The 23676-nt window shown below is 56.3% G+C and overlaps 8 protein-coding genes across 8 annotated transcripts; 5 read left to right on the forward strand and 3 right to left on the reverse strand.

The window, feature by feature from the left end:
• Positions 1–132: 132 nt before the first annotated feature.
• SODALDRAFT_296578 (hypothetical protein) lies at positions 133–3461 on the forward strand. The gene is made up of 2 exons (XM_028608804.1): positions 133–461; positions 532–3461. Exons 1-2 carry the CDS (start codon positions 282–284, stop codon positions 3220–3222), a joined length of 2871 nt encoding a protein of 956 aa, XP_028465878.1. The 5' UTR covers positions 133–281; the 3' UTR covers positions 3223–3461.
• A 1200-nt stretch (positions 3462–4661) lies between these two features.
• Positions 4662–5043, forward strand: SODALDRAFT_180889 (hypothetical protein). The gene has a single exon (XM_028607052.1). It carries the CDS (start codon positions 4756–4758, stop codon positions 4960–4962), a length of 207 nt encoding a protein of 68 aa, XP_028465879.1. The 5' UTR covers positions 4662–4755; the 3' UTR covers positions 4963–5043.
• On the forward strand, positions 5044–7839 carry SODALDRAFT_180894 (hypothetical protein). The gene is made up of 2 exons (XM_028607053.1): positions 5044–7226; positions 7311–7839. Exons 1-2 carry the CDS (start codon positions 5125–5127, stop codon positions 7597–7599), a joined length of 2391 nt encoding a protein of 796 aa, XP_028465880.1. The 5' UTR covers positions 5044–5124; the 3' UTR covers positions 7600–7839.
• Positions 7695–11107, reverse strand: SODALDRAFT_333841 (BRCT domain-containing protein). The gene is made up of 3 exons (XM_028612078.1): positions 10881–11107; positions 10422–10734; positions 7695–10352 (listed from the first exon to the last, which is right to left on the reverse strand). Exons 1-3 carry the CDS (start codon positions 10989–10991, stop codon positions 8080–8082), a joined length of 2697 nt encoding a protein of 898 aa, XP_028465881.1. The 5' UTR covers positions 10992–11107; the 3' UTR covers positions 7695–8079.
• A 935-nt stretch (positions 11108–12042) lies between these two features.
• Positions 12043–15082, forward strand: SODALDRAFT_180940 (DUF298-domain-containing protein). The gene is made up of 5 exons (XM_028607055.1): positions 12043–12270; positions 12623–12666; positions 13938–14008; positions 14075–14249; positions 14338–15082. Exons 1-5 carry the CDS (start codon positions 12187–12189, stop codon positions 14774–14776), a joined length of 813 nt encoding a protein of 270 aa, XP_028465882.1. The 5' UTR covers positions 12043–12186; the 3' UTR covers positions 14777–15082.
• Positions 15083–15387: 305 nt separating this feature from the next.
• Positions 15388–16003, reverse strand: SODALDRAFT_340346 (ribosomal protein S6; the record flags this gene model as incomplete). Its single annotated transcript, XM_028612940.1, has 3 exons — positions 15388–15682; positions 15847–15878; positions 15980–16003. The coding sequence occupies 3 exons, from the start codon at positions 16001–16003 to the stop codon at positions 15388–15390; spliced, it is 351 nt and encodes a 116-aa protein (XP_028465883.1).
• Positions 16004–16582: 579 nt separating this feature from the next.
• On the forward strand, positions 16583–17408 carry SODALDRAFT_180996 (hypothetical protein). The gene is made up of 2 exons (XM_028607056.1): positions 16583–16684; positions 16768–17408. The coding sequence occupies exons 1-2, from the start codon at positions 16592–16594 to the stop codon at positions 16993–16995; spliced, it is 321 nt and encodes a 106-aa protein (XP_028465884.1). The 5' UTR covers positions 16583–16591; the 3' UTR covers positions 16996–17408.
• A 1190-nt stretch (positions 17409–18598) lies between these two features.
• On the reverse strand, positions 18599–20779 carry SODALDRAFT_181011 (cyclin). Its single transcript, XM_028607058.1, has 3 exons — positions 20299–20779; positions 19937–20225; positions 18599–19876 (listed from the first exon to the last, which is right to left on the reverse strand). The coding sequence occupies exons 1-3, from the start codon at positions 20680–20682 to the stop codon at positions 18687–18689; spliced, it is 1863 nt and encodes a 620-aa protein (XP_028465885.1). The 5' UTR covers positions 20683–20779; the 3' UTR covers positions 18599–18686.
• Positions 20780–23676: the final 2897 nt, after the last annotated feature.

Raw genomic sequence — 23676 nt, forward strand, 5'->3', positions numbered from 1 at the left:
GCACTGTATTGTTACCTATTTTCCGTGCCTGTCTCACAGTGTAGACTCGCATGTCTGATACTTTGGTGCCCCACTGTCCATTGGTTTCGCACCTTTTTTTTTTATCTTCCTTTTTCGAATTGAAGCTATCACCATCACCTCAAGTCTTGTTGCAGGAATATTCGCTGCCAACAAATAAATTCTACCTCGATAGGATCCCTTAAAGCGACAGGGAATCCTTTCAGGATCTCCTCTTTGTTGAATGCCTTTTGTGACTCGGCTCCGAGTCCCTAGTTCGCATCATGGCTCCGACTTTTCGCATCCACAAGCCTGATGTCCTGGCAACGCTCCCCCGGCCCTTGGGCCAGTCAAAGGGCCGATATCATGCCGGAGAGGTCTACGTTCAACAACCGGGCTCAAAGAAGCGCAAGAGGTTGGAAGTTGCCGTGGGCGTCGACGGAGAAGCGGCCAACATCTATCATGTCCGTCAACGACTTTCTCCCCGACCTTGACCGTGACGTTTTCTTATGCTAATGGGCTCGTTATTCTTAGATTCCTTCTTCTGACTTGAGGACATCCTATCCTATCCCCCCGCAAGAGTCGTTTACTTGTGCGCCCTACTCAATTCGATACCAACAGCCAGCCAACAGCGAACGTCAACAGTACACGTATCTTTCGACGAGCGATTCTTCCGGCTTCAAGATGACCCTTTGCAAAGACGTCGTCAACTCGGCCGGCAAAACCACATCTACCACAAAGTCTCGCCGGTTAAGTCACAAGGCGCCCGTGGCGCGTCTGTTCACATCGAGTTGTGCTGTTGCCTCCGCTGCCGCGGGGTCGGTCACCCAGAGTTCCGACTGTAGCGACGTCCTCGCCGTGTGCCAAGATGGCCAGGTCCTGTGCCTAGATGGTGCCGGGTTGGACGAGCAATGGAGCGTCTCGTCGTACAGCCTGTGCAAGGATCTCCTGCCGCCCTCCACGTCCGGATTTACAGTCGACTCCGTCTTCCATGCGTCGGCTGTAGAAGTCCTCAAGGGCATCTTCGAGGGAAGGCAAGATGCGTTTGGTTCTTTCGGCCAGCCCGTCGACGCGGAGACTTTCAACCCCGACGTACTCGTGCTCGTCGTCGGCAGTCAATCTCACGTTCAAGGTCCGTCTGACAGATACCTGGTGCTACTGGGCGCTGTTCCGCAGAGTGCCACGGCCCGGTCTTCCCAGCAAGCTCTCGTCCAGCTTCACGTTGCGCCTCTCCCCCGACACGACGGCCTTTCCGGCAAACAAGCGCCGACCTACCACCTTCAAGTTCGATCCGGGAAGCTGTTCGAGCTCTCCGACGGTACGATCCGGACATACCGCCTAACAGGTGCGTTGCCGAGGATACAGGACGTCGTCCTCGTATCGGAAGCCTCGTCCTTCGTACCTTTGTCCGAACACTGTGTTTTGTCCCTCTCGCCGAGCATGCTCACCGTCGCCAACGTCACATACCACTCCATCCAAGCACGGGCCCCTGTCACCCTGGACGGCGGCCGAGGCGGTGCAGAATTCATGCTTCTTACTTATCTGACGAAACTCGACCTCGCCATTGCCATCGTGAACAATACGCTGCTCTCCATTCAAGTCGAGCGACACGGGTCGTCGCACAAGGAAGGTCTTCTCATCGATGCGATAGGAAAGGGACTTTCGAAGGCCGACGACCTTCCTGAAAGCTTGCCTCCGCTTCGTGGGAAAGGACCTTTCAAGAGCTTCATCCCCGGCACCTTGACCGATTCGTACGTCAAGCAGTCTCTTGTGGAAGTGGAGAAGCTGGATGAGTACCTGGCGCAAAATGATCTTAAGGAGTTTGAGCGCCTTCTTGCTTCCAAACTTGGTGTGGCCATTGAGGAGAGCTCGGCCGAGGCAGTGGCCGTGAATGGAGTCGCCGGCAGAAACGACGAGGACTTGGCCACACCAGACTGGAAATGGCTGGAGCGCGCGAATTCCTACCCGGCCGTCGATCGTCGGTGGGTTCTCTACGCGATCAGCAGGGTCTTTTCCATCCATGTGGGCGACTCTAGCAGCACGGGCGCGGCCGCCACCGCCGCCGCCGCCGACGGGCCATCGCTGGAATGCTCCCTGCCGGAAAGCAACGTCCTCCTCTACCTCATCGTTGCCGGCCATCTTACCCTGTCCAACATCACGGCGGCTTTCAAGCATGAGCTTAGCGAGACCCATGTCCCGAAGGAGGCCCTGGCCGACGAGTTGGTCCGGCAGCTCATCGAAATCGACCCAGCCCTGGAGCTCCTCCTGAGCTACGTCTCGGCGACCAAGCTGGGCGAGGCGGGGCTCCTGCTCATCGTCCGCACGATCATGCAGAGCCTCGACCACCAACCCCGGCTCGCGCCGGCGGTGCCGAACGGGACGAACGGGACGAACGGGACGAGCGGGACGAAGGAGGAGGAAGACTACGTGGCCATGGAGATCGACCAGCTGGAGCACGAGCTCGAGCTCGCCGAGTACAACCTGGGCGACAACTCCGACGTGCGGGCGCGGCTGCTCACCATGGCGTTCGAGAGGCTCGTGGGCTATTCCCCGGCCGCCACCGTCCGCGCCCTCCGCGCGTCCTTCGGCACGGCCGAGATCCTCTCGCTCATCCACCTCCTGCGCATCCAGCTGGTCGGCAGCGCCTGGACAACGCGGTACTCGGAGCTCACGAGCCTCGACCAAGACGACGGGGCCAAGGCGCCCCCCGACGGGGCCATCGCGCTGATCGCCGAGCTGCTGGCGCGGTGCGTCGACGCCGTCGGACCGAATGGATGGCTTTCGAGCGGTTCCGGCTCCGGGTCCGGGTCGTCGTCCTCGGCGGCGGGGGCGGGGGCGGGGGATCACTGGGACGGGGGCCACTTCCTCGCGGCGCTCAAGCTCGAGGTCAGCGCTGCGCTCGAAGGGCTCAACGATGCCGTGCACCTCAACGGGATCCTGGGGGAGGCGGTCAGGTTCGGCACGTTGTCGTTGGCGAGCGGCGGCGGCGCGGCGGGTCGCGGCGTGGCGGTGGCGGCGGCGGCGGCGAGGGGGGGCCAGGACCGGCCGAAGACGCTCGAAGTCGGGACGTCGGCGCAGCTGCCGCTTGGGCTCACGCCGAAACAGGCGGTGACGCAGTTCAAGGTGGTCTCGGGCGGCGAAGTTGTGGAGAGGTCAGCAAGAGAAAAGGGGCATCTGTTGAGTCAGAGGGTCAAGGAGTATTCGTTGGAAAAGGTGGCGGTTTGAGGCGTTTGAGCCTCCGAGGGTTCAAGTGGATGCATGCATGTGTGGTGTGGAGAGTCAATAGCGGCGCTTAGGATATGTTCATGTTTGAATTGTCAGCCGGGCTTGGTTCGGAATCACGGCTGCGGCGATTTCATCACCGGAGAGCCGTAGCCTGGTAAGGGTTCACGTCAATACGAACATGAAGGCACAGTACAATGCCAGTCAGCCATCATACCACATCACATCAAATCATCTCAGCGTATTCAGTCTGTGTTCTATCCTCTCTCGTAAGCCAGCACTTGGGCTTTGATGCCATCAGCCTTTGAAGCAAAAGAATGGGGTCCCCCGGCATTCCTCATCCGGCGCCCGAGGACAACCCTTTCGTAGCAAGGCATTCAACAAGCGGGTAGCCACATAGACGAGAACGGAATAGTGCTACAAAACGCCTTGCAGACCCGGTGGAAACAATGTCAGACAAGGCTTGGTCATTAAAAGAAACATGAAGCGACTGATGCAGGCTGGATTCGAACAGCCAAGCAGAACACTTTGTCGCCCACCCACCCGTTCAGTCCAGATGCGGCCTGCCGTCTTTGCGAACCAGTGGAACCACTATTCGGATAAAATACAAGGCGGACCATGCAATACCAAGAGCTTTGTGTCTGGGTCAAGTATTTTGATCGGCGTATTGTCGGGGTACGGAGCACAAGCCGGACAGACGGGGCCGGACCGGAGTGGCCGGATACGAATTATCTTCCACCCCGCAACGAGTCTCTTCTAGGAATCATGAAGAACGGATAAAAGTAAAGAAAAAAGGACCACAAAGGTCAGCCAGGGTCAGAGGCCGAGGAACCAGTTTGCCGTTGCGGCGGAACAGCCTCGGAGCCAGCCGAAAGGCCACATGGGGCGCCTCTTGGCTTGAAGGAAACGAGAGGCGCAAAGCTTATTACTTGCAATGGAGCGGACATGTCGGTTTCGTCGTCCATATGAACTGGGCAACTGGCGGACTTTGGAGACTCGAAAGGCGCACCGGGGCAGGGGGCAGGGTGCAGGGCCAGGGGTCAGGGGACAGGGGTGGACGGGCACAAAGGGAACCAAAGGCCGCACGCACAGCCTGCGTCCAGGGCCACCAGGGCGGCTCTCTACGGTGATCTCACCCAGCTAATAGTGTATTAATAATGGAATGGTCAACCCCCCTGACACCCTCTTTATCCAGAAGCGTGCTAGCCCATCTCATCTTAGTTGCTGCCGACGTCACAGTCCCCGCCGTCACAGTCCCCGTTCCTTGGAGCCCCTCAAGGCCCTCAAGGCTCGAGCTCCTCGAGTCCCTTCAACTTGGGACCAGGTTCCGTCTCTCTATGGGCCTATAGGGATCACCCATAGGGTAACATCACAAGACTTTGTGTACGCGTGACGAAGGATGAAAGGGGGGCAAAGGGGGCAAAAGGGGCAAAAGGGGCAAAAGGGCAAAACGAAGGGCCTCGTTCTCACCTGGTCCGCCTGCGCCTCTTTTACCTTTGCTTCTACTCTGTAACTTTTCCTAGCAAAAGACCTGCCATGTCAACCTTGCCCCAGTTGATGACTGTCGACCGACGCCACGCACCTTCCTCTCACGCCTCATCCTTTCCCGGACCCCATCTTTCGTCCAGCCAGCCGCTTGAATCCTCCTTTGCGCCTCTATTCGTCGCCTCGGATGCGAACCATTTTTTTATTTTTATTTTTTTTGGCCCCTTGAGCCTCATCTGTGTAGTGCTTACCTCTTGACCCTACTGGGGACACCCTACTACTTCGCAGCAGAGACTCTCTCTCGGGGTTTCGTCTCGCTCTCGCCATTCACTATACTTCAGCATCCAGAAGATCGGAGAAGAAATCCACTCGACGTATTCAGCACCACTGAACAAAATCACACGGTGCACCACTACAGGGATGAGTGACAGCACGTCCGTTGCCCACATGCAGCTCAAGGAGGTCGACGACTTCGCGCGAGCCCTATACCGCCGCGCGAAATCAGCCGGCCCCGACCTAGATGACGTCGCCTCCGCCGTCCGGACCCTCCACGGCGCCCTCAAGCATCTCAAAGCCGAAGCCGAGGACGTCGACTCGCTCCTCAACTCCGACCAGTCCGCCGTCTACCAGCGAGAGCTAACCCTCATCGTCGAAGACTCCGACTTTACCCTCCGCCAGCTCGACGCCGTTCTCCAGCGCCACGATGCCGACGCCGACGCCAACGCCGACGCCGACGCCAACCGGGAACGTAGCATGGTCGCTCTGATCCAAACCAAGCTGAACGACCAGAGGACCCGCATCGACATGTTCTTGGACACAGTGCAGCTCCCGAACCCCAGCAAGACCCAGATGGTCGCCGACGTTGCGAACGGGGCCAACGGCCACAGGAGGAACAGGAATATGGAAGAAGACGGCGCCGTTCTCGACGCCATCAAGGACAAGGTGGATGCCGTCGCCACCCGCGTCTTCAAACGGCGTCACGGCGACAGCAGCCTCGAGAGCGACGAGGAGAGATGGCGAGAGTTCCGCCAAGAGCTCGAGAAGGAGGGTTTCGCGAGAGAAATCCTGGGTCAACACAAGGACGTACTCCGTGCCTACATCCGCGAGCTCGAGTCCAGTGCCGACGGCTCCGGTCCTCCGCCTTCCGTCCGCGGTCTTCTCGAACAAGAACGAGAAAGAGGGCAAGCAAGACTGCAGCCGCGCAACCTCACCCTGGCCCCTCCCATCCCCTACCGGCACCAAGACGATCACAGCAAAAAGGAGGTGGTGAACCCGCACTTCGAGAACGACAAGTACGGCCCCGACATGAAGACCATGCGCCGCATGCCGGAACAGCGACCTCCCAGTATTCCCAGCTCCCCCAGCCTACATCTCAACCCACCCGCCTTGCCCGCCCAGAGCAGCGTCTTGTCGTATGACAGGCGCTCGTCCGAGGGCGAAGACGACGATGGCCAAACGAAGACCCCGGATGCTCTCGCCCTCACCCTCATCTCCACTCGCGACCTCATGATCAGCGATAACCTCGTCCTCGCCCCGCACATGGGCGCCCTACAACTTCAGCCCGGCCCGTCTCATGCCAACTACGGCGTCTCCCCGTCCTCCATGACCCGTTACCTACCTCCGGAGCTGGCCGGTAGTCCCGACTTTTCTTCCTCGCCAAATAACATGTACCTGTCTGCATCCCCTCGCTTCGTGCCCCCTCTACCCCCTTACTCGGACGCCCAGACCTCCCCTCCCGGTTATTATAATCACAACGCCTCACCGCGCCAGCCCACTCGCCTGGCCCCCGACCGCTACGGCATGGACATCCCCCTCGACGCGCAGTGGACCAGGGTCCGCCGCTCCCTCATCTCCCCCGAGGTCCTCGAACAAGCCGGAGTTCGCTACGAGGCCCGACCAACCTTCGTCGCCGTCCTCGGCATCCTAACCCGGGAGGAGATAGAGCACTACGCACACCTCTCCGCCCGTGCTCGTGCGCGTCGCCGCAACCCCGCTTCGCATGGTGGCGCCCCGGGCCAGTCCTATCCCCACCATCACTACCAGCAGCAGCAGCAGCAGCAGCAGCAGCAGCAACATCAACAGCAACAGCAACAGCAACAACCTCTTCCCCACTACTACCACTCCCACAACCCTCACCACCCCCCTCCCCCCCAACGCGACTCCCCAGACGAAAAACCACGCCGCCACCCCCACCCCACCCACCGCAAACCCGCACACTACCCCTCCGACACAGACTCCGACGCCATCCTCTGGGACGACGACACCGACTCCGACTCCGACGACGACACCGACTCCTCAGACTCCGAGTACAGGGACACCAAGAACCAGAGAGAAAAGACAAAGACCCCCTATTTCATCGTCCCGCCCCCTTCCTCCGGGCCCAGCCCCTCGGCCACCACCCTCCCCAAACCGATCCTCAAGAACCAAAACACGAACCACGTCCGCTTCGACCCGGAACCCCACGAAATCTCTCCTGACGAAATGAACAAGTCGCCGTCGCACCACGCGTCGTCGTCCCGTCCGTCTCGCGATTCCGAGTACGACCGCCACGGGGATAGAGACAGGGATAGGAGAAGGCGGCGCCGCCGTAGCCGAGATGGGGACAGAGACAGAGACAGGAGCAGGGACAGAGACAGGGAGAGGGACAGAGACAGGGAGAGGGACAGAGACAGGGAGAGGGATGACCGCGATTACGATCGGGATAGGGATCGGGATCACTACCCTTCCTCTTCGTCGCGGCGACGACACAGGGATCGCGACCGCGAGACGGACAGAGACAGGGACAGGGATTCGGAGAAACGCGACAGCAAGAAGAAACTGCTCGGCGCTATGGGTATCGGCGGTGCAGCGGGGAGTCTGCTCACCGTCCTCACCGAAGCCGCGACGGGGTTCTAGGGATGCGATGCCTCATGTTCTTTTCGAGAAGCTATTCACCATGGCAAAGAATGTCACGACGACTACGGCCCAACTATGTCAACACTACAAAAAAATGCTTCATTTTTTTCTTCTTTTCTTTTTCTTCTCTTTCTGTCTTCATGGAACGAACTGCTGCTAACGGAACGTACCCTCTGTATTTATTTATCTTGATTGTTTTTTTCCTGGAGCGTCTTAATTCATGATCCCTTAAATTCAGTCCCAAATCGCCTCGGAGGAGGGGAAAAAAAGAAGAGAAAAAAAAGAAAAAAATAGTATCCGTCAAGGCTGCCAAATCCCCAAGTGCCCGTCGTCAAAATGCTCATTTCATGTTGTCTCTCATGCAGTTTATATAACGCCTCGCTATGAAACCCATCAACAGTCATGGTCCATTATCCCGCCATGAAGTGCAGTCCACGAGTTTCGCTCGGAAACACACACACACACACACACACACACCACTCACAACGGTCTTCTTCGCACCTTGGTCTTCACCACAGGCAGAGCCTCCTCCCCTCCCAACATCCGCCTCATCAACTCCGCTTTACACTGCGCCGCCTCAGGGTCCTGGTACCCGATCTGCGTAGACGGCAACGGCTGCTCCTGCTGTCCGTCGTCTCCATCCGCATGGGCATGCCCACGGCGGTCCCTCATCATGAGGACACCGTCACTCCGCGCACGCGCCAGCAGACCCCCATCCCCGTCCAACTCCGCCACTGGCGTCGTCGCCTTGCCCGCAGCCGACTCAAGGCTCGCGCTCGACGCCGCCGACACATTGCTCACCGCCCGTCCAAAGATGCCCTTTTTCCTACGCGACAACTTGGGGGCCGTGGCTGCGGCTGCGGCTGCGGCTGCGGCTGCTCCATTCCCTCCTCCCGTCGCAGCCTCTTCGTCCTGCAGCCGTGCCTCCTCGCCTCCTCCGCTCCCGCCCATTCCAACATGAAGAATGCCGCTGCTGCTGCTGCTGGCTGTAGCCCTCGCTTCGATAAGGGATGTGATTTTCGACGAAATGGCCGCTCGCTCGGCCGCCTTCTTCTCGTCCTGCTTTCGCTTCAACTCTGCTCGGATCTCTTCTTCCGTGGGGCCCTCCTTCTCCTGCTGTACCCCGTTCCCGTCCTCTTCGGTGGTCCGTATTTCTTCTCTGACGTCCTCCTCGCCGCCCGAAGCCTGAGGCGGAGCAGCAGCAAAGTCTTCAGCAGAAGTGCTGATGTGGGGCTTCGCAACTTTTGCTGATGGCTTGGACGCCGGCTTCTGCGGCGAAGGGGATTTGTTGAGCGCGCTGGTCGACAGGTCGGAAAGGGGCCTGGGGACCGTCCCGCCGCCGAAGCTGTCCATCTGCTGCTGTTGCTGGTGCTGCTGCTGATGCGTCCTGGCTGTCTCGAACGGGGTATCGCCGCCTGCTGTTCCGTTCCTCTTACTGAGCCCCCGTCCTACACTGGGTATCGTCTTCTCGCTCGTGAACGCCGTGTCGTCCAGTGCCACACCTCGTGACGACGTCCTTTGGACGTTTGTACCCGGTCTGGCGATACTTTGCTCCAACTTCTTTCTCTGCAAGTCGGCGGATTTGTCGTCCTGCCTCGGTCTTACTCTCGGCTTGATATTTGTGTCCTGCATCAATTTTGGGAACAGGAAGTTCTGCACCGGCACGTTATACCCCGTCGACACGCACTCCCACAACCAGTCTGCGCTAACGACGGGTATATTCGCTTCGAGGGCGAACTTCAACTTCTCCTTCCTCGTTTCTGCCAAAGCCCTGCAGACGAGGACGGACGTGGCGCCGTTTAGTCTGGCGGCGTACTTGGCACCCAGCTGGGTAATGCACTTCTCCACATGAAGGAGGTCGATACCGGCGAAGCCGGCGGTGCAGATGGCCAGTTCTTCGAAGCCGGAGACGGGGAAGTGCGGGAACGGTCGGCCGAGGGCGTGTTCTTTGGGGTCGCAGAGCGTCTTGTTGTGCAGGCATCTCTCGATGAAGAATTCCGTCACGGTAGAGACCAGGCTGGATACGGCTCCGGGAATCTGCGGGTGGCTGTCTGCGCGTGACCTCTGTGGAACAATCACATGTCGGTTTTGTGAATTCGTTGCCGCCAGTTGTTCGACCGAGTTGCATATGGTCCCTCCCAAGGATGTGATCGCTTCGACGAGAACATCATGCTTCCATTTCTCGAAGCCCGACATGGCGAACGAGCAGCCTCCAAAGATACCAACATCCGGCGGAGGAGCCTGAGGGGCCGAAAGATCGGCAGCTGAGTCGGCGACCTCTATCCCGTCCTTTACCTCATTGACGTTCTTGTTCTCCGTTGATTCGCTTGCTGGTGTGGCAAGGGACCCCGTCGACGGCTTGTTGCGGAGAATATCGCCCCAGAGGTGGTCTCGCTGGCTGCTGAGTTTCAGGCTGGCCGTCTTGCGCAGCTTCCTCTGACCGTGCTCCGAAATCGACCTCGACCGCTTAACCGAGGCGTTCATATTCGTCGAAGCCCGGTTCCACGCGCCCTGGCCTTGTTCTTCCGGTGGAAGTGTGGGGTCAAAGTAGTGATCGCGGAGGATCATGCCTCGCTCAATGGTTTGGTCCAGCCAGGCCAGGGAAACGGTGCGAACACCCCATGCCTTGGCAGCCTTGTACTTCTTACCCTCGGGCTTGCAGACGATGAGGTGGGTGACTTGCCTGGTGAGGTCACCGGTGTAAGTGCCGCCGTTGTTGTTAATCGTGTCGACGATACGTTGGCGTTGGTCGGCTGGATCACGAGGCACGAGTCAGTGAGAGAGCGTGTAAAAAGCAAGGCTGAGGCTGAGGAATGGCTCACGGTCATCGAAACCAGTCATGCAGAGGAGTAGTCTGCCGCGTTCTTCCTTGCCAGCTTCGGGCCCGTTCGTCTCCAGGGGTAATAGCTGCCACTTCTTCTCGAGGGCTTCAAAGTTGATTTCGGCGTCGTTCATCCACAGCTGACCGACAGCATCGACCCAGCGGGCATCCATGGCCTTGATGTCGACTCTCTGCTGGGCAACATGGTGGTATTTGGGGGTATCATATTGGCCGACGATGAGGTGGGTGACGTCTCGGGTCAGGTCGTATTTGTGGATGCCGCCTAATTGATGTATTTTGGCTTCGAGGTCGGTCTAGAAGAGAGCGTAAGGTAACTAGGTCAGCATTGTTCGTTGCCGTAAGAGCAGATAGAGACAGACGGAGGAGATGGTCTGGGGGATAGCGAGGCAGAAGGCAGAAGGCAGCAGGCAGCAGGTAGCAGGTAGCAGAGATGGCGCACTCTTTGATCAGGTGGGATGCTGGTGCAACAAACGACGACGCCTTTGAAAGGTTGCGAGGGATCAAAGGGAATCTCTGGTTCAGGCGAGTTTCGACGAGACGAAGGGTCCATGGTTCCCGTCTTTTGGTTTGGACGCGACCTCGAGAGAAAACGACCGTGTGGAATTCATAGCCGACCTTGAGCTGGAAGGGAAGGTTTTTGGTGAACGCAACGCGCCCGATACCGCGTATCCCAAGGTAAGGTATCTGCAAGTATTGTGCCTTAGTCGCGTCTCGACTTGGCGACTGGTCTGTACTTCGTAAGGTACTCGCGGCACCGGCACCGGGTTCCAGGGACAATTGATGTTGACACTGTGCACACGAAGGTCCTAACTGGCCTATGAGCGGGACTGTAGCCCCATTGAAAGCCCTATACCCGCTTGAATCCAGGGGAGGATTAGTAGCTCGGATGTCTAGCGTACAGTGTGACTGTGACTTCACGTACTCGCACCCCACCTAGCACGAATAATGCCCCAATAACATTGCCAGAACCATCTGAAGCCATGGATAAGGTAAGGTAGGTAGGTACGGAGGTACTCCAACTATTGTACTCCGCACACTTCAGAACCCCGCCAACCCCCGCTATGACCGTCAGAAAAGAAGTCAACACAAGTTCCCCCCATCTCAGCCATCTCAGCCTCGTGACCGCCTTCCCAACTGTCTTGCCCGACTCTTCTCTTTCCCTTTCTTTGGATGATTCTGCGTTTTGCTTTTATACGGGGTACTTAGTTTACTAGGCACCAGGCACTAGGCACTTGATTTGCTGCCAAACCCGAGTCTCTGTACACGCCCCAGAGCTCTTCCTACCTACCACCAACCGCCGACGAGCCCCGACCTCGACCAGCGCCTTCGCCTGAGGCCTCGTCGCACGAGCTCCTTCTCCTACGAGTTCGTCAAGCAACATCTCCCCTCCCTTCCACGCCGTTCCCATTCGTTCTCGTCTTTTCTCTTCCGTCTCCCATTCACGGCCGTCTCCCATTCACGGCTTTCGAAGGTTTGCGACAACGTCAACTGCGAACATACGGACGCAGACACGACGCAACGCAACGCGCTTGCGTCGCCCTCCAGAAGTCGGTCTTTCCCACCGCATCTATAATTCTTCGGTTGGGTCTCGCACCACAACGCCTCGCGGGGAGCGAAAACTATCACTCCGATAGCCCCGCGGCTCACGACGTACGACCCGCGCGACGTACTCGCACTTTGCTTTGCACCACAGGGAAGCAGAGATCCCGAACCCTTAGGTGGCACAGAGGCCGAGTCCGGGAACCATGGCACCCACAGCCGCGTCGCTCAAGTCCATGGTGTTATCGTTCGTCAGTCTGACGGGCGCATCTGAAAGGACGGCGCAACGGGTATGTGACTGCTGCCCTCCCCCCCTTGAAACAAAACCACCTTCGGGATGAACGTCATTGGCATGATGAATTGGGCGGGCGTGGATGGAACAAGACAAAAGTTGGAAACGAGTAGGAGAACAGAAAGGCGCGACGATCGGAAAAGAAGAGAAGGAGCCAGATGAAAGAGGAGGAGAATAAAAGGAAAGATGTCGGTTGAATCGGAGGCAGGAGAAAAAGGTGTTCTATCGGTCGGGCCGAGTTCTCTGGCGTCGATGACTTCTCGTACGCTGTGTCTCCGAAGGCTCCAAACGAACGTCAACGAACAACTCGGGATGGACAAACATGGCTGACTGATATCCTCTCTCAACAGTATCTTAAGAATTCCAGTTACAAGCTCAACGATGCGGTCGACGCGTAGGTTGCTCCCTTTCCCTTTATTTGTCTCGACATTTCGCTTGTCGTTTTATCTTCTCTCATCTTCTTCTTCCTTCCTTCCTTGTCTTCTTCTGCTTCGGTTCTCTGCTTCGGCCATCCTTATTTCCTTGGGTCTTATTACTTTCGCCTCCCCGACCGCCATGGCGTGCCGGCCCTTCTCGGACAAATTTGGGTGCATCGCATGAATGCTCCCCCGTATTTCCCGCCTGCGTCCGCTTCAGAGTGGCACCCTGTCTGCCTGCCTGTGGGGATTCCGACCACCGCCCGCTCCATTTCTCTTGTGCTCCCGGTGCACTCATGTCCACCCACTAGAGAAGGGCCGACTCAGACAGCGACCTCATATTTAATACCCCCCGCTCTTGAGACAATTCCCGATTGCCCATCATGAGGGTACGCAAGGTACCCGGGAAACATTTGCGCCTCCCGCATCAGACTACTGGTCTGACTTGAGCGCTTACCTCCCCGGCCGCCGGCCTCCACAGCTTTGCCACATACCGCCGCTACTTACTCGTGTCTCTGAATGTTCCCCGGCGAGAGGGATCACCAAGTGCTGACCCTCATTCCCACGCCCTATCCAAAGAGTTCGACGAAAATCCAGCCTTCCCCGATTGCCTCCTGATTGTCCCCCCACTTCGTGGTCATTGCAAGTGATAGCGCCACAAGGCTGGAATAGACGACAACACGCTGAGTTCTGCGAGACGTCCGGGAGACCTTGGTCTTTCAACCACCCACTGGCCTAGAGGCTGCTGCCCAACGTTTTTCCTTTCATCCGATTGGAGTCTTGCGCGGCCAACCTCTACCCCCCGGAGCACACCTCATTCACTCGCTGCCGACTGTTCATGATATTACCTTGATCCAACGTCGAGGTTGCCGTCCGGCCAGGGGTTGAGAACTGGGAAGCAAGCCGGAAGCCAAATTCTCTGCTAGGCAGTTTTGGTTCCTCAACCTGAAAGGCATGGGCTGGACGGGCGTCAAGAAGGCCTTGCCTGCCAATGGAGGGAAGTTCTGGCCATACAAGAAGCCGGGCTCGGAGAAGCCAGTAGAAGGACAAGGCATGGGCCCAAGAGGGTATTTACCACACACCAACGCGTCTTTCTTTCCGCTTCATCGGTCAGGCCCTTCAACGTCCTAGGCGCGAATCCATGATGTCGCATAGCTTTCTCATCTACCGTGGTCTCGGTCTCATGCCCTTGGGGACGATTGTAGTTTGCTAATTGGGATCGATCTGACTACAGATTCTTCGGGACTAGCTCAGGCAGCGGTGTCGGTACGCCTTCGCCTTTGGAAAGCGACTTGAATAAGCTCTTTGATAGCCTACGGCGTGAGTACTGGACCCATCCATCATTTATATAGCTGCAATCCTCCCAAACTAACCCACCGTCGACAGATCCGAGTGATCCGCCAGACTCGCTAGGACTGGATTCGACCAGCAGCTATCTTCAGGATCAACTCGCCATCAACCCTGAGACGGCCGAGCTCCTTGTCGCTATGGAAGTCGTCCAGGCCCCGGCCGTGGGAGAGATCAGCCGGAAGGGCTTCGTCGAGGGATGGAAGACGGCTGGGTGAGTGGCGAATGGAACTGCTACTACTTGCATGGTTTCCCCCCCTTTTCAAGCTGTGCTAATGAGTTTTCTATGGGACTGGAAACAGAGTCCCGCCAACCGCAAAGGACCAGTCCAGGCACGTCAAATCCCTCATCAAAAAGCTCTCTACCGATTCCGCCTTGTTCAAGAAGGTGTACCGCTACACCTTCGTCGCGGCCAAGGAGCCGGATCAGAAGGCCATCAGCCTCGAATACGCCTTCATCTACTGGGACACCCTCTTCAGCCGCCCCGGCATGCAGTGGAAGAGCGAAAATCACGACTGGCTCGACGTGTGGAAGGCATACCTGACCGAGATGTGGTCGCGCTCCGTGAATCGGGACATGTGGAACATGACTCTCGAGTTTGCCCTCAAGTCAATGCAGGATGAGACCTTGTCCTTCTGGAGCGAGGACGGGGCCTGGCCCAGTGTCATCGACGACTTTGTCCTTTGGTGTCGGAATTCGGGTCGCGTACCCAAGGCCGAGAGAATGGAGACGGGTGCTTAGACAGGAGAGGGTCCTGTCAGGAAAAGGACCATAGACATACACAAATAGCCGGGTAGCCACCATACTTACATATAACGACGTCTCGAGTTGTCCATCTTTTTCACCAACTATCCGTGCGGAGATATGGCGACGTGACCTTCGCGGCGTATGTATTTCTTCCCAGAGGCTTTCTCTTTCCCGAGTGTCTGTTGTACAATTCGAACCCAGCGAACTGTCGGCATACCGTCCCGACTCTATCCATTGTACTGCCCAGTACACCGGCCACGAGTATGCCGTGATCCCAGGTAATCCCCCTATCTTACACTCCCTGGCGAACCGCACACGGTTATGTTCTCGTACCCCCTCACTCCTTAGACCATGCCCGATCTCGGCATGGCGTGTAACCGTATGCCCCAGATTGTTTCGGGAGTACAATACACAAAGCGTGCCCTGTATCCCAAGTTCAAGCACACGCAAAAGCGCCAACCGCAACACAGCGGCTGAGCTTTTGTCGACATATCCGAACAGATAATAGTTCCTTCTTTTCCCGAGCCCCTCGTTTCTCAAGAAAGAAAAATAAAAACCCTCCATCCTCTAAACGCTGGGGGGGAGATGATCGCTTTTCCCACCATCTAGTCGGCCCGCATATCCCAGCTAATATTCCCAAACTTCGCCAAGCTCTCCAGCTTGCCGTCGCCGAGCTTGACGTGGGCGGTGCGGATGACGCGCGGGTCGAGGTTGATGGTGGTCCGCATGTCCTGGTGCGCGGCGCCCGAGGCGTCGTAGCGCATGACGAAGTAGTGGCCCGACTTGTGCTTCATCTGGGCGCGCGTTATGGGGCGTGGGAGCATGAAGACGCCCCAGTTCGCGATGCCGCGGACCACGCCGCCGTTGCGGAGGATGATTTGGCCGGCTGTCAGGGCGATTCTGCGGGCGGGGAGCGTGGTGGGTTAGCAAATTTGGATTGTAGTCGACGAGGGGGGGGGGGGGGTTATCGGTTGGATGGTCGTTTCGACAGTTCGGGGGGTCGGGGACGTCTTCAATTCAAGGCTGACGAAGATGGAGACGATTGGGGAGGGAGCGAAGCATACTCTTTTACCTCGGCGAGGTGGCCTGGCCGCACCTGGATAGAGATTTAATTGTTAGCTTGAGGGACCGGGGAGACGAGACGATGGATAACCGTTTCAATTCTCTTTTTGGGGGGCGCGAGATTTGAAGACTTACGATTCCTATGAGTTCGTAGAGCATCTTGCCGGCGACATTGACGCTGGCAAGTGAAAAGGGCAATGAGGTCGACTTTGCTGGACGTGGACGGTATGAACGCGGTTGCGACTTTTAGAGCTCTTCAACATTCGCTGGTCCAGAATTTTGGCTGCTACTCGGAACGTCGGCTGCCTAGCTTTTCCGGGGTCCGGTTCAGCAAGCGTCCAAGCATAAGGTACCTTAGGTAAGTTATCGCTATCGCGATAACACTTATCTTTAGGTAGGTACCTTACCTTCGACCTGGAGGGGTCGGTCAAACCATCCGACGATCTCGACGTGCTTCGTATTCTATCGACAGGATATTTCTGTCGTCCATGTCCTCGTCTTCGTGGAAGCATGCAAATAAACAGATGTTGGCATCTACCCCTCGCTCTCTCGGTCTAAAGATACGCATTGAACAGACAAATTGCCATGCACTTGTCCAACTCGTCACCTTGTCGTTTCCACTTTTCAGTCTCTTCCATATCAGTCGTATCATGGTGCTCCATCTCTATTCCGTCGTTCCGGATCGCGTCGTCTCCATGCAGGCATCTCATAAACATGGTCCGTCTCCCTTCGGTCGTGTCCGTATCTATGCCTGTGCCCCCCCTCCTTCACCCTGCCCCTCTCACGACTGCGCATTCTTCCATATCCCCTCTCATCAACCTCATCAGCCCCATCTTGACGGTATGCTAACCGCCCCGGCCGCGACGACTGTCGTTGCCTATCCCCATCCTGCCAACTCTGCTCATCTCCCCCCCTGCCCCTAGCCGCACCATCATCATGATGGACCGCGTCTCGAAACCGCCGTTGTCGGAATCCGTCCCTCTCGCGGCCATGTCCCTCCCGCGCCAGGCTCCCGCGTCGACTCCGGCTCCGGCTCCCCTCCCGCACGCCGGCATCCCCACTTCGGCCAAGCTTATCCCAGTGAACCAAGTCCCCGTGGATCCATCCCTTGGGCCAGTAGCGGTGTACCACCACGGCCGCGACACCGATAGCAGCGAGGAATCCGAGCGGGACCTTCTTCCTGTCGGGTTCAGACTTGGCTCTGCTGAAAGACCGGCCGCGGCCTCGAGACGGCGACCGGGGAGATGAAGGGGAAGGGGATCGGGAGAGGGAAGAACGCTGCGCGCGAGAGCGGGGACGGCGACTAGTAGGTCCCCTGGAGGAAGCCCGGCGGATAGAGGCGGAAGATGAGGGCGGGCGATAGCGTGTCGGGGAGCGTGAGGCAGATGGGGAACGATTGCGGGGCATCTTCGCCTCTAGGGGGGAGGTTGGCCAAGAGCGGTACGAAGTGGCTTTACAAACTCTGTGATGTGCTTGGAGACGAGGTCACAGACGTGTGTTTTAGATGTATACCCACTTCACGTCGTTTCGTAAAGCAATGTGAGAAGGTGAGAAGGATGATTAGAGTCACTTATACGTCCTACGTGAAGGCAATATAGTCACTGTGGAATAGGGGTATGGGAAGAGGGGATGGCATCTGCTACGTGCTCTATAGAAAGATACCGAAATGAGGCGCAGGTAGACGAGGCTATAGCACTGGCTAATACTAGGGCACGTAAAGGATGGATAAGCGGAAGAATAGTGTGACTGGAGAAATAAAGGCAAAGTGTGAGGCATCCATGTTAGAGGTCATCCGCCGTCTTACATTCTGGACATCCCTGTCTCGGCTGGATGACCTTGTGGCGTCCAACCACGATTATTTCCGCTATGGGAAATAGGATGAAGGCGTTCTTATGCCTTGTGTCACCCAGACCTCCCTCGGGGTGGAACAACCTAACGGCCGATTACGCGATTTAGGCACGGAAGGTGGATATCCGTAGGTACCTTATAGAACTGCGGATCGTGTGCTAGAGCGGAGCATCTGTCAGATACAGCGTAACCGGAACCTTTCAAAAAAGGCAAAACCGGGTCAAAATTGAATGGTAAATTGATTAAGGTGATTATGTAGTAGGATGAAGGGGGGTATTCAACGCTTATAGCTGTAACAGTTTCATAACTGTAAGGTACAAATCGGCCACTCTTTTAAGGCAATGCGGACATAAACTGGAGCGGTGGAATATTAGACCGACATGGTCATGTCCCATGAATGGCATACAGCGTAAAAAGCAGGCGGGGACTAATGGCAGAAAGTTTGCATGACGTCATTTGCACATGTTCAAAGACTACCTAAGAATAAAGACATCACCTTCACTGGACCCTGGCAGAAATTGAATGCATAGATCCTGCTTCATTTGCTTATAATGCTAACATACATCTCTAGATATCCCTACTAAAGGATTAGAATATCAACCGCCTCCAATGCCATTGCTGACGACTGCGTCTATGCTGCGAAGATGCCCTAAGCAAGTTCTCTTGCCCTGACAAAACCATGGATCGTTCCCTGTTCCGCATCCACTAGATAGTACAGAGGTGAAAAATGTACCGACCACGCACCACCTTGTTGGTGTGCCAAATTCCATAAGAAATGCGTAATATGCGCGCAAATTGGGGATGCCAAAAGACCCCATCCTGATGCAAGAGACCAGTCTCAAAATCGAATTGTAATGCTGAGGCCTAAACACCAAATGCTATGCAAGTGCCAAAAATCCTGTGTGAGGACACCCAGTCTCGAGCCGAAAGTGAGGTTTGAATGGATCCATCAGCATGGCCGTACAAACCTGGAGAAACACCCGTATCCCTAGGTCTAGTTCAGATGAGGTCCCCGCGGATGGCTATGAGGGACGACCTGCGCAGGCTGCCCAGTCCGATAAGATAAACTCATGTATTCGGGGACCACGCCGGTGCGCAAGTCGTTGCGGCGCCCGAGAGGCTGATAGTGCATCTGGGGCTGCGGGGCAGACATGTGATACTCGTGGAGCGACGTGGAGGGTGGTGGGTATAAAAGCGTGTTGACGTGACGGACCGGCTTATACGGACTCGGCCGCTGTTGTAGGTACACACTCGGAGAATGGGAGATCGGTGTGTGGGTAATGGGGGTGTGGACTCCAGACCCGGACGTATACATATCAATCAAGGGAGAGGACCCGAACGCTGCCAGCGTGCCCGGGCTTTGCCGCCTGTTGGGAGTGCCGTACCCTATTGTTGGGTGAACAGATATTCCGTTCGTCGACGTAAGGGCGGCTTGAGGGCCAACTGGAGCTGTTCCAGGCGCAGCCGGGAGGGAAAGTTGACCAGTTGAGGACGCGGGGATGCCGGGTGCATTGGAATACACTGTTGCCATTGCCCGCACATTGGAGCCCAACGGAGGAAGCGACACGTTGACCTGTGTGGGGAAGATGATCGGTGCGACGTAGGGTGCCTGGCTGGAAATTGATGTATTCGTGTTGAGGGAGAGATGGGGGACCGGTAGTCTGATGGGCTGCTCACCCACAACCGGCGGCCGAGCTGGATGCGGTTGCTGAGGGTGCCTGACCGCCGGACGTTTGGCAGGGTGCTCGGACGGCTCCTCTTCTTGTGCCCTCTTCTTGGAGGGACGTTGAATGTTGGACTTGGCCGAAAGCGGCGACAACCCGACCCATTCATGCCCATTGACCTGGGCAGTGGAGTGAGGTGAGTAGAGGTGGGTGGTTGTCGGGGTCGCCGACTGCGTGGTTGAGTGAACACCTGCGCCGCGAGTCGGTGCCAGTGAGGGCGAAGTGAAACGGGCCGTTGGAGAGCACGGACCAACGGGCGACGTCGGTTGTGCCAGGGCACGTTCGTAATACTCGGAAAAGCATGCGAGCTTCGCGAGCCAGTCCTCCCACTCGTCCTTGGTCGCCAGCAAGCTATACCTCATGTTGCTGAGGAACTCTACCTCCATGACATGTATCTCCTGAACCGAGATACCCGAAACCTCCGCCCATGTCTTGTTCGTGTACGTGTTATCATCCAAGACTGCGCTGTCGGGTCAGTCAAAATGCCGCAACTGAAAAGACGACGGCACTCGCAACTTACACTTATTTCCAAGCATGAGCGCTACCGTGAGTAGCCTGTATTCGCTTCCCGATCGACCCTTGACGCTAGGGTTTGCCTTTTTGAGTCGGTACACGAACATGAGCGCGAGCAGAATCACGCTTTGTGTTACTTGGGTCGTTGAGAGCACCCCGTATGCCCATTTCTTGAATGCTGGGTATGGTTTGGCATATTTCGTAAGCGGCGGCACAGCGGCATAGGCGGGTCGGGATCGAATCTTCTCGGCTGCCTGGAGTGTGTCCATGGATTCGAACCAAAATAAACATGTCATCTGCAAAGAGATTAGCCACCCAGTACTGTCTTTCGCTTATATTCGGCAGCGCAAGGGGAAAGGCCTAGCGTACCTCGGCGGCGAAATCCGCCAGGTTCCCACCCTTCGGGTTGATGCAGGTCGGGACTTGCAGGCTGTGATGGACCAGCTCCTTCTCAGCAGAAGGCCCAGCCGATTGCGTCTTCCGGCTATCATCTATGGTCGGGGTTATCCGCTGAGATGCGTGGTCTTGGCTGGGTATATGTTGCCGTGTCACAACGAGTGCCGTATCTCGAGGCTGGGGCTGGGACACAGCACACATCTGATGTTGCGGATACCGGCCGTATCCTGAGCCTCGTATGGCCCCTTCGGTCATGGCAGGCATCGGACACCTGACCTGGGCGAGACGTGAGTGGTACAAAGGAAGCACCTGGCTATGATAGGGACCGATGTGTGGTGGGTGGTAAGCCGTCGTCATCTTCACAAATTGGTCTGTACGCGAATCGTACGTCTCTGAGGTTCCCGTTAGGGGCCGACGTTTGTGTCACGGGTACGTTCTCCAAAACCGGGATCGTTCCGTGTTCGTAGAAGGTATGGGAGAAGAGTTCACTATAGGGAGCGGTGATTGGGAGAGGGCGGAAGGTGAGGATGAGAGTGAGGCAGCAATCGACCTCATCTGCGGGTGCGGCAAGGAGTCCTAGGACTGGAGGACGTATGGTAGTGTCGGCGTTGAGGTCTGGTGTGGAGCTTCGTGACCCTATGAAGTTTGGAGGTGGCGGTCGTCTGGGGAAGGGCAGAGGAGAACCAACCCTGTGGTCGCTCCTGGCGTATTCGTGAGGTGGGAGGTGTATTCTGCTGCAGCATGGAACATCAAGAGGCTTCTCGGGATGGGTTACTGTCTAGCTGCTGCTTCGGCTGTTGCCTGCGTTTTGACGTGGAAGGTTGCCGGCCTGATAAGGGTTCGCACCAGGGTGAGGTAGGAGAAGAATCAACGGTAAAGTGAGCAGCGGCCAGCCGTGGATAAGCCGTCTGGGCCCGCCAAAAGCATCAGTCGCGATTCACCCTGGTAGTAAGGGCCATATGTGAACGTGTTTGCCCTGATGGTAGACCCGATGAAGAGTGGCCGGGCAGAGGAGTCGTTTGGCGACAGAGGAGGGGTTGGTAAGTCGTTTCGATCAGATCCGTTCAGCTCAGCTCGTCGCTCGGCCTTGGTCGTATAGATGAAGGCTTATAGGCAACCGAGTTGAATAGCGGGAAAAGTGCGTAGGAGAAGAGATTAACCTGGAAAGGCAAATCCTGAGGGAAGGTGAACGGCGAGAAGGAAAAGGGGAGGGGAGAGATGCCGGGGTTCAGTGAAGGGAATAGGCGTCGACGTTGTTGGAGGAGGTGGACGGAAGGAGGATGAAAACTAGCAGAGAGATGGTGGCAGGGGAGTGGCAGTGGGAAACTTGGAAGGGAGGAGATTAAGAATGAAGCAGTATCTCGCCGACGTTGAAGGAGAGACAGGGAGTCAGGTCAGAAACAGAGAGGTGCAGGATATCCGTAGTTCTAGTTCTCAGTTGCATCCGTGTAGATGAGAACGAGACGGCATAAAGGTACGTTGTAGACCACAGGTGGACAAGGGCAGCAAGGTCATGGACAAGGTTCTGAATAGATAGATACCTATGAAGGTCCCCTAGTTCAAAAAGACATGGGGAAGCTCATCAGTCAGACCAGACGAGACACGGAAGGCAGCGGGAGCCGAAGAAGAGTCCGGACACATCCACACATCCACAACACAGCCATGGATGGCCGAAATGGAGCTGCTTGTTCATGGTTCAAGGCTCATGGCTCATGGGCTCATGGGGCTCTGGGGCTCTGGGGCGGGACGACGCTCGACTCGGATCAGAGCCAGAACCACTTACAGGCAAGGCAGGGAGCCGGCCCCAAGGCCAGGCGAAAAATGTGTGGAGTGAATGTTTAACGTCGTGGGATGTTGTCTGGAACCTTGAACTCTCTCCGGCGCGGCAAACTCCAATTCGTCGTGCATCGTACCTGCCCATCGACAACCTATTATTACCCGCACCCAGTACGTTGTAATTACACGGTATGTACCAAATTTGCTCTGCCTTCATACGTTGCACGTTCATACCGTACTTAATTAGCATGTACCCCCTCCCTCAGCTCCTGCCTCAGGGGGCCCCCAGTCCGTTCTGGTGGACCCGCTCCTGACTGGCTGAGGCTGGTCGCAGTTCCCAGCTTTTCACTTTCCCCCCTTCCTAACTTACGGAAAATCCATCTTACGGAGTACGAAAAAGTACGAAGTATCTTGCCATGACCGTGGTTGCCCCTTCACACCGATTCCCACCAAATTCCCACAGGCACCCCTCTCTAGGCACGTTGTAGGCTTGACGGGTGGATGCTGCTCCGTTTCTCCTCTCTACGTAATTACATGGTATGTATCGACCGTCCATGGACCATCAATCTAAACAGGGGGTGGGTGAGCTCTGAAGTGGGGTGGGGTGTGAGGATCCATATTTCCTCTGCTCTTTCTCCCATTGTCGGCTGGCTTTACCAATATATACAAAAGTAATCAAAATCAGTATTTTGTTCATACTTAGGTAGTCCGGACACTAAGTATTATCACACACTCTGTTCTATTACATATCATGAAAATCCCAGCCCTTTTACGCTCTCCCTTTTCTTTCTCTGTCTATACTTCCTCCCTTCTTCCTCTATAAAGATAAAATAAACCTTAGTCTTATATAGATCATCAACTGGACACACAAGCAGGGGCCTTTAGCAACCACATAAGAAGGAAAGCCACATAAAGTCCCATCGTCTAAGAGAGTATTCCTGTCCATATATACTCATACAGTGTCCATTAAAGCCTTGGGGGAAAAGCAACTCCGCTCTTGTGGGACCACCAAGGGAGCTGGGCTATTAGAGGGGTACACAGTATTAGATGTAGATACTTATGATGTTTGGGGTGGTGGGTCTATCTTCATTTCTTTTTCTTTTTGTTCTCTCTTTTTCTTCTTTGGTGCTCCACCTTTCTACCGTTTCTGGAATGTACTTTTCCTAGGACGAATCACAGCCTCAGCTCTCTAATGCCCATCTGAAGGAAACGCCGGGAAGGCTACGAGAATAGGGGATTTCAAAGAAAAGTCAACAGTACACCAGTGACGCCAGAAGGAGCAAGAAGGCCATAGTTGCGAAGTAAAACAATACTCAGTAAGGCAGGACGTGAATCGAAACCCGAGCATACTTTAGAAGGTAGATTACATTCATACATATGTATATCGTAGGCCCCAGGAATGCGGCTAACGATCATCACCGGCAGGGCCTAATTACAGCATCAAGTCTGGAGTTTCGTCGCGTAGCAGCGATTGCGTGGGTGAGGACGAAGTACTGTCCGTGTCCAGCATAGAATAGTACGCCATAGTCTGGCCAGGTCGTTGTGCATTCTCAGCCGAAAGACGAAGAATCCCGT

The sequence above is a fragment of the Sodiomyces alkalinus genome (genome assembly GCF_003711515.1).
Source record: "Sodiomyces alkalinus F11 unplaced genomic scaffold SODALscaffold_6, whole genome shotgun sequence".
Taxonomy (NCBI): domain Eukaryota; kingdom Fungi; phylum Ascomycota; class Sordariomycetes; order Glomerellales; family Plectosphaerellaceae; genus Sodiomyces; species Sodiomyces alkalinus.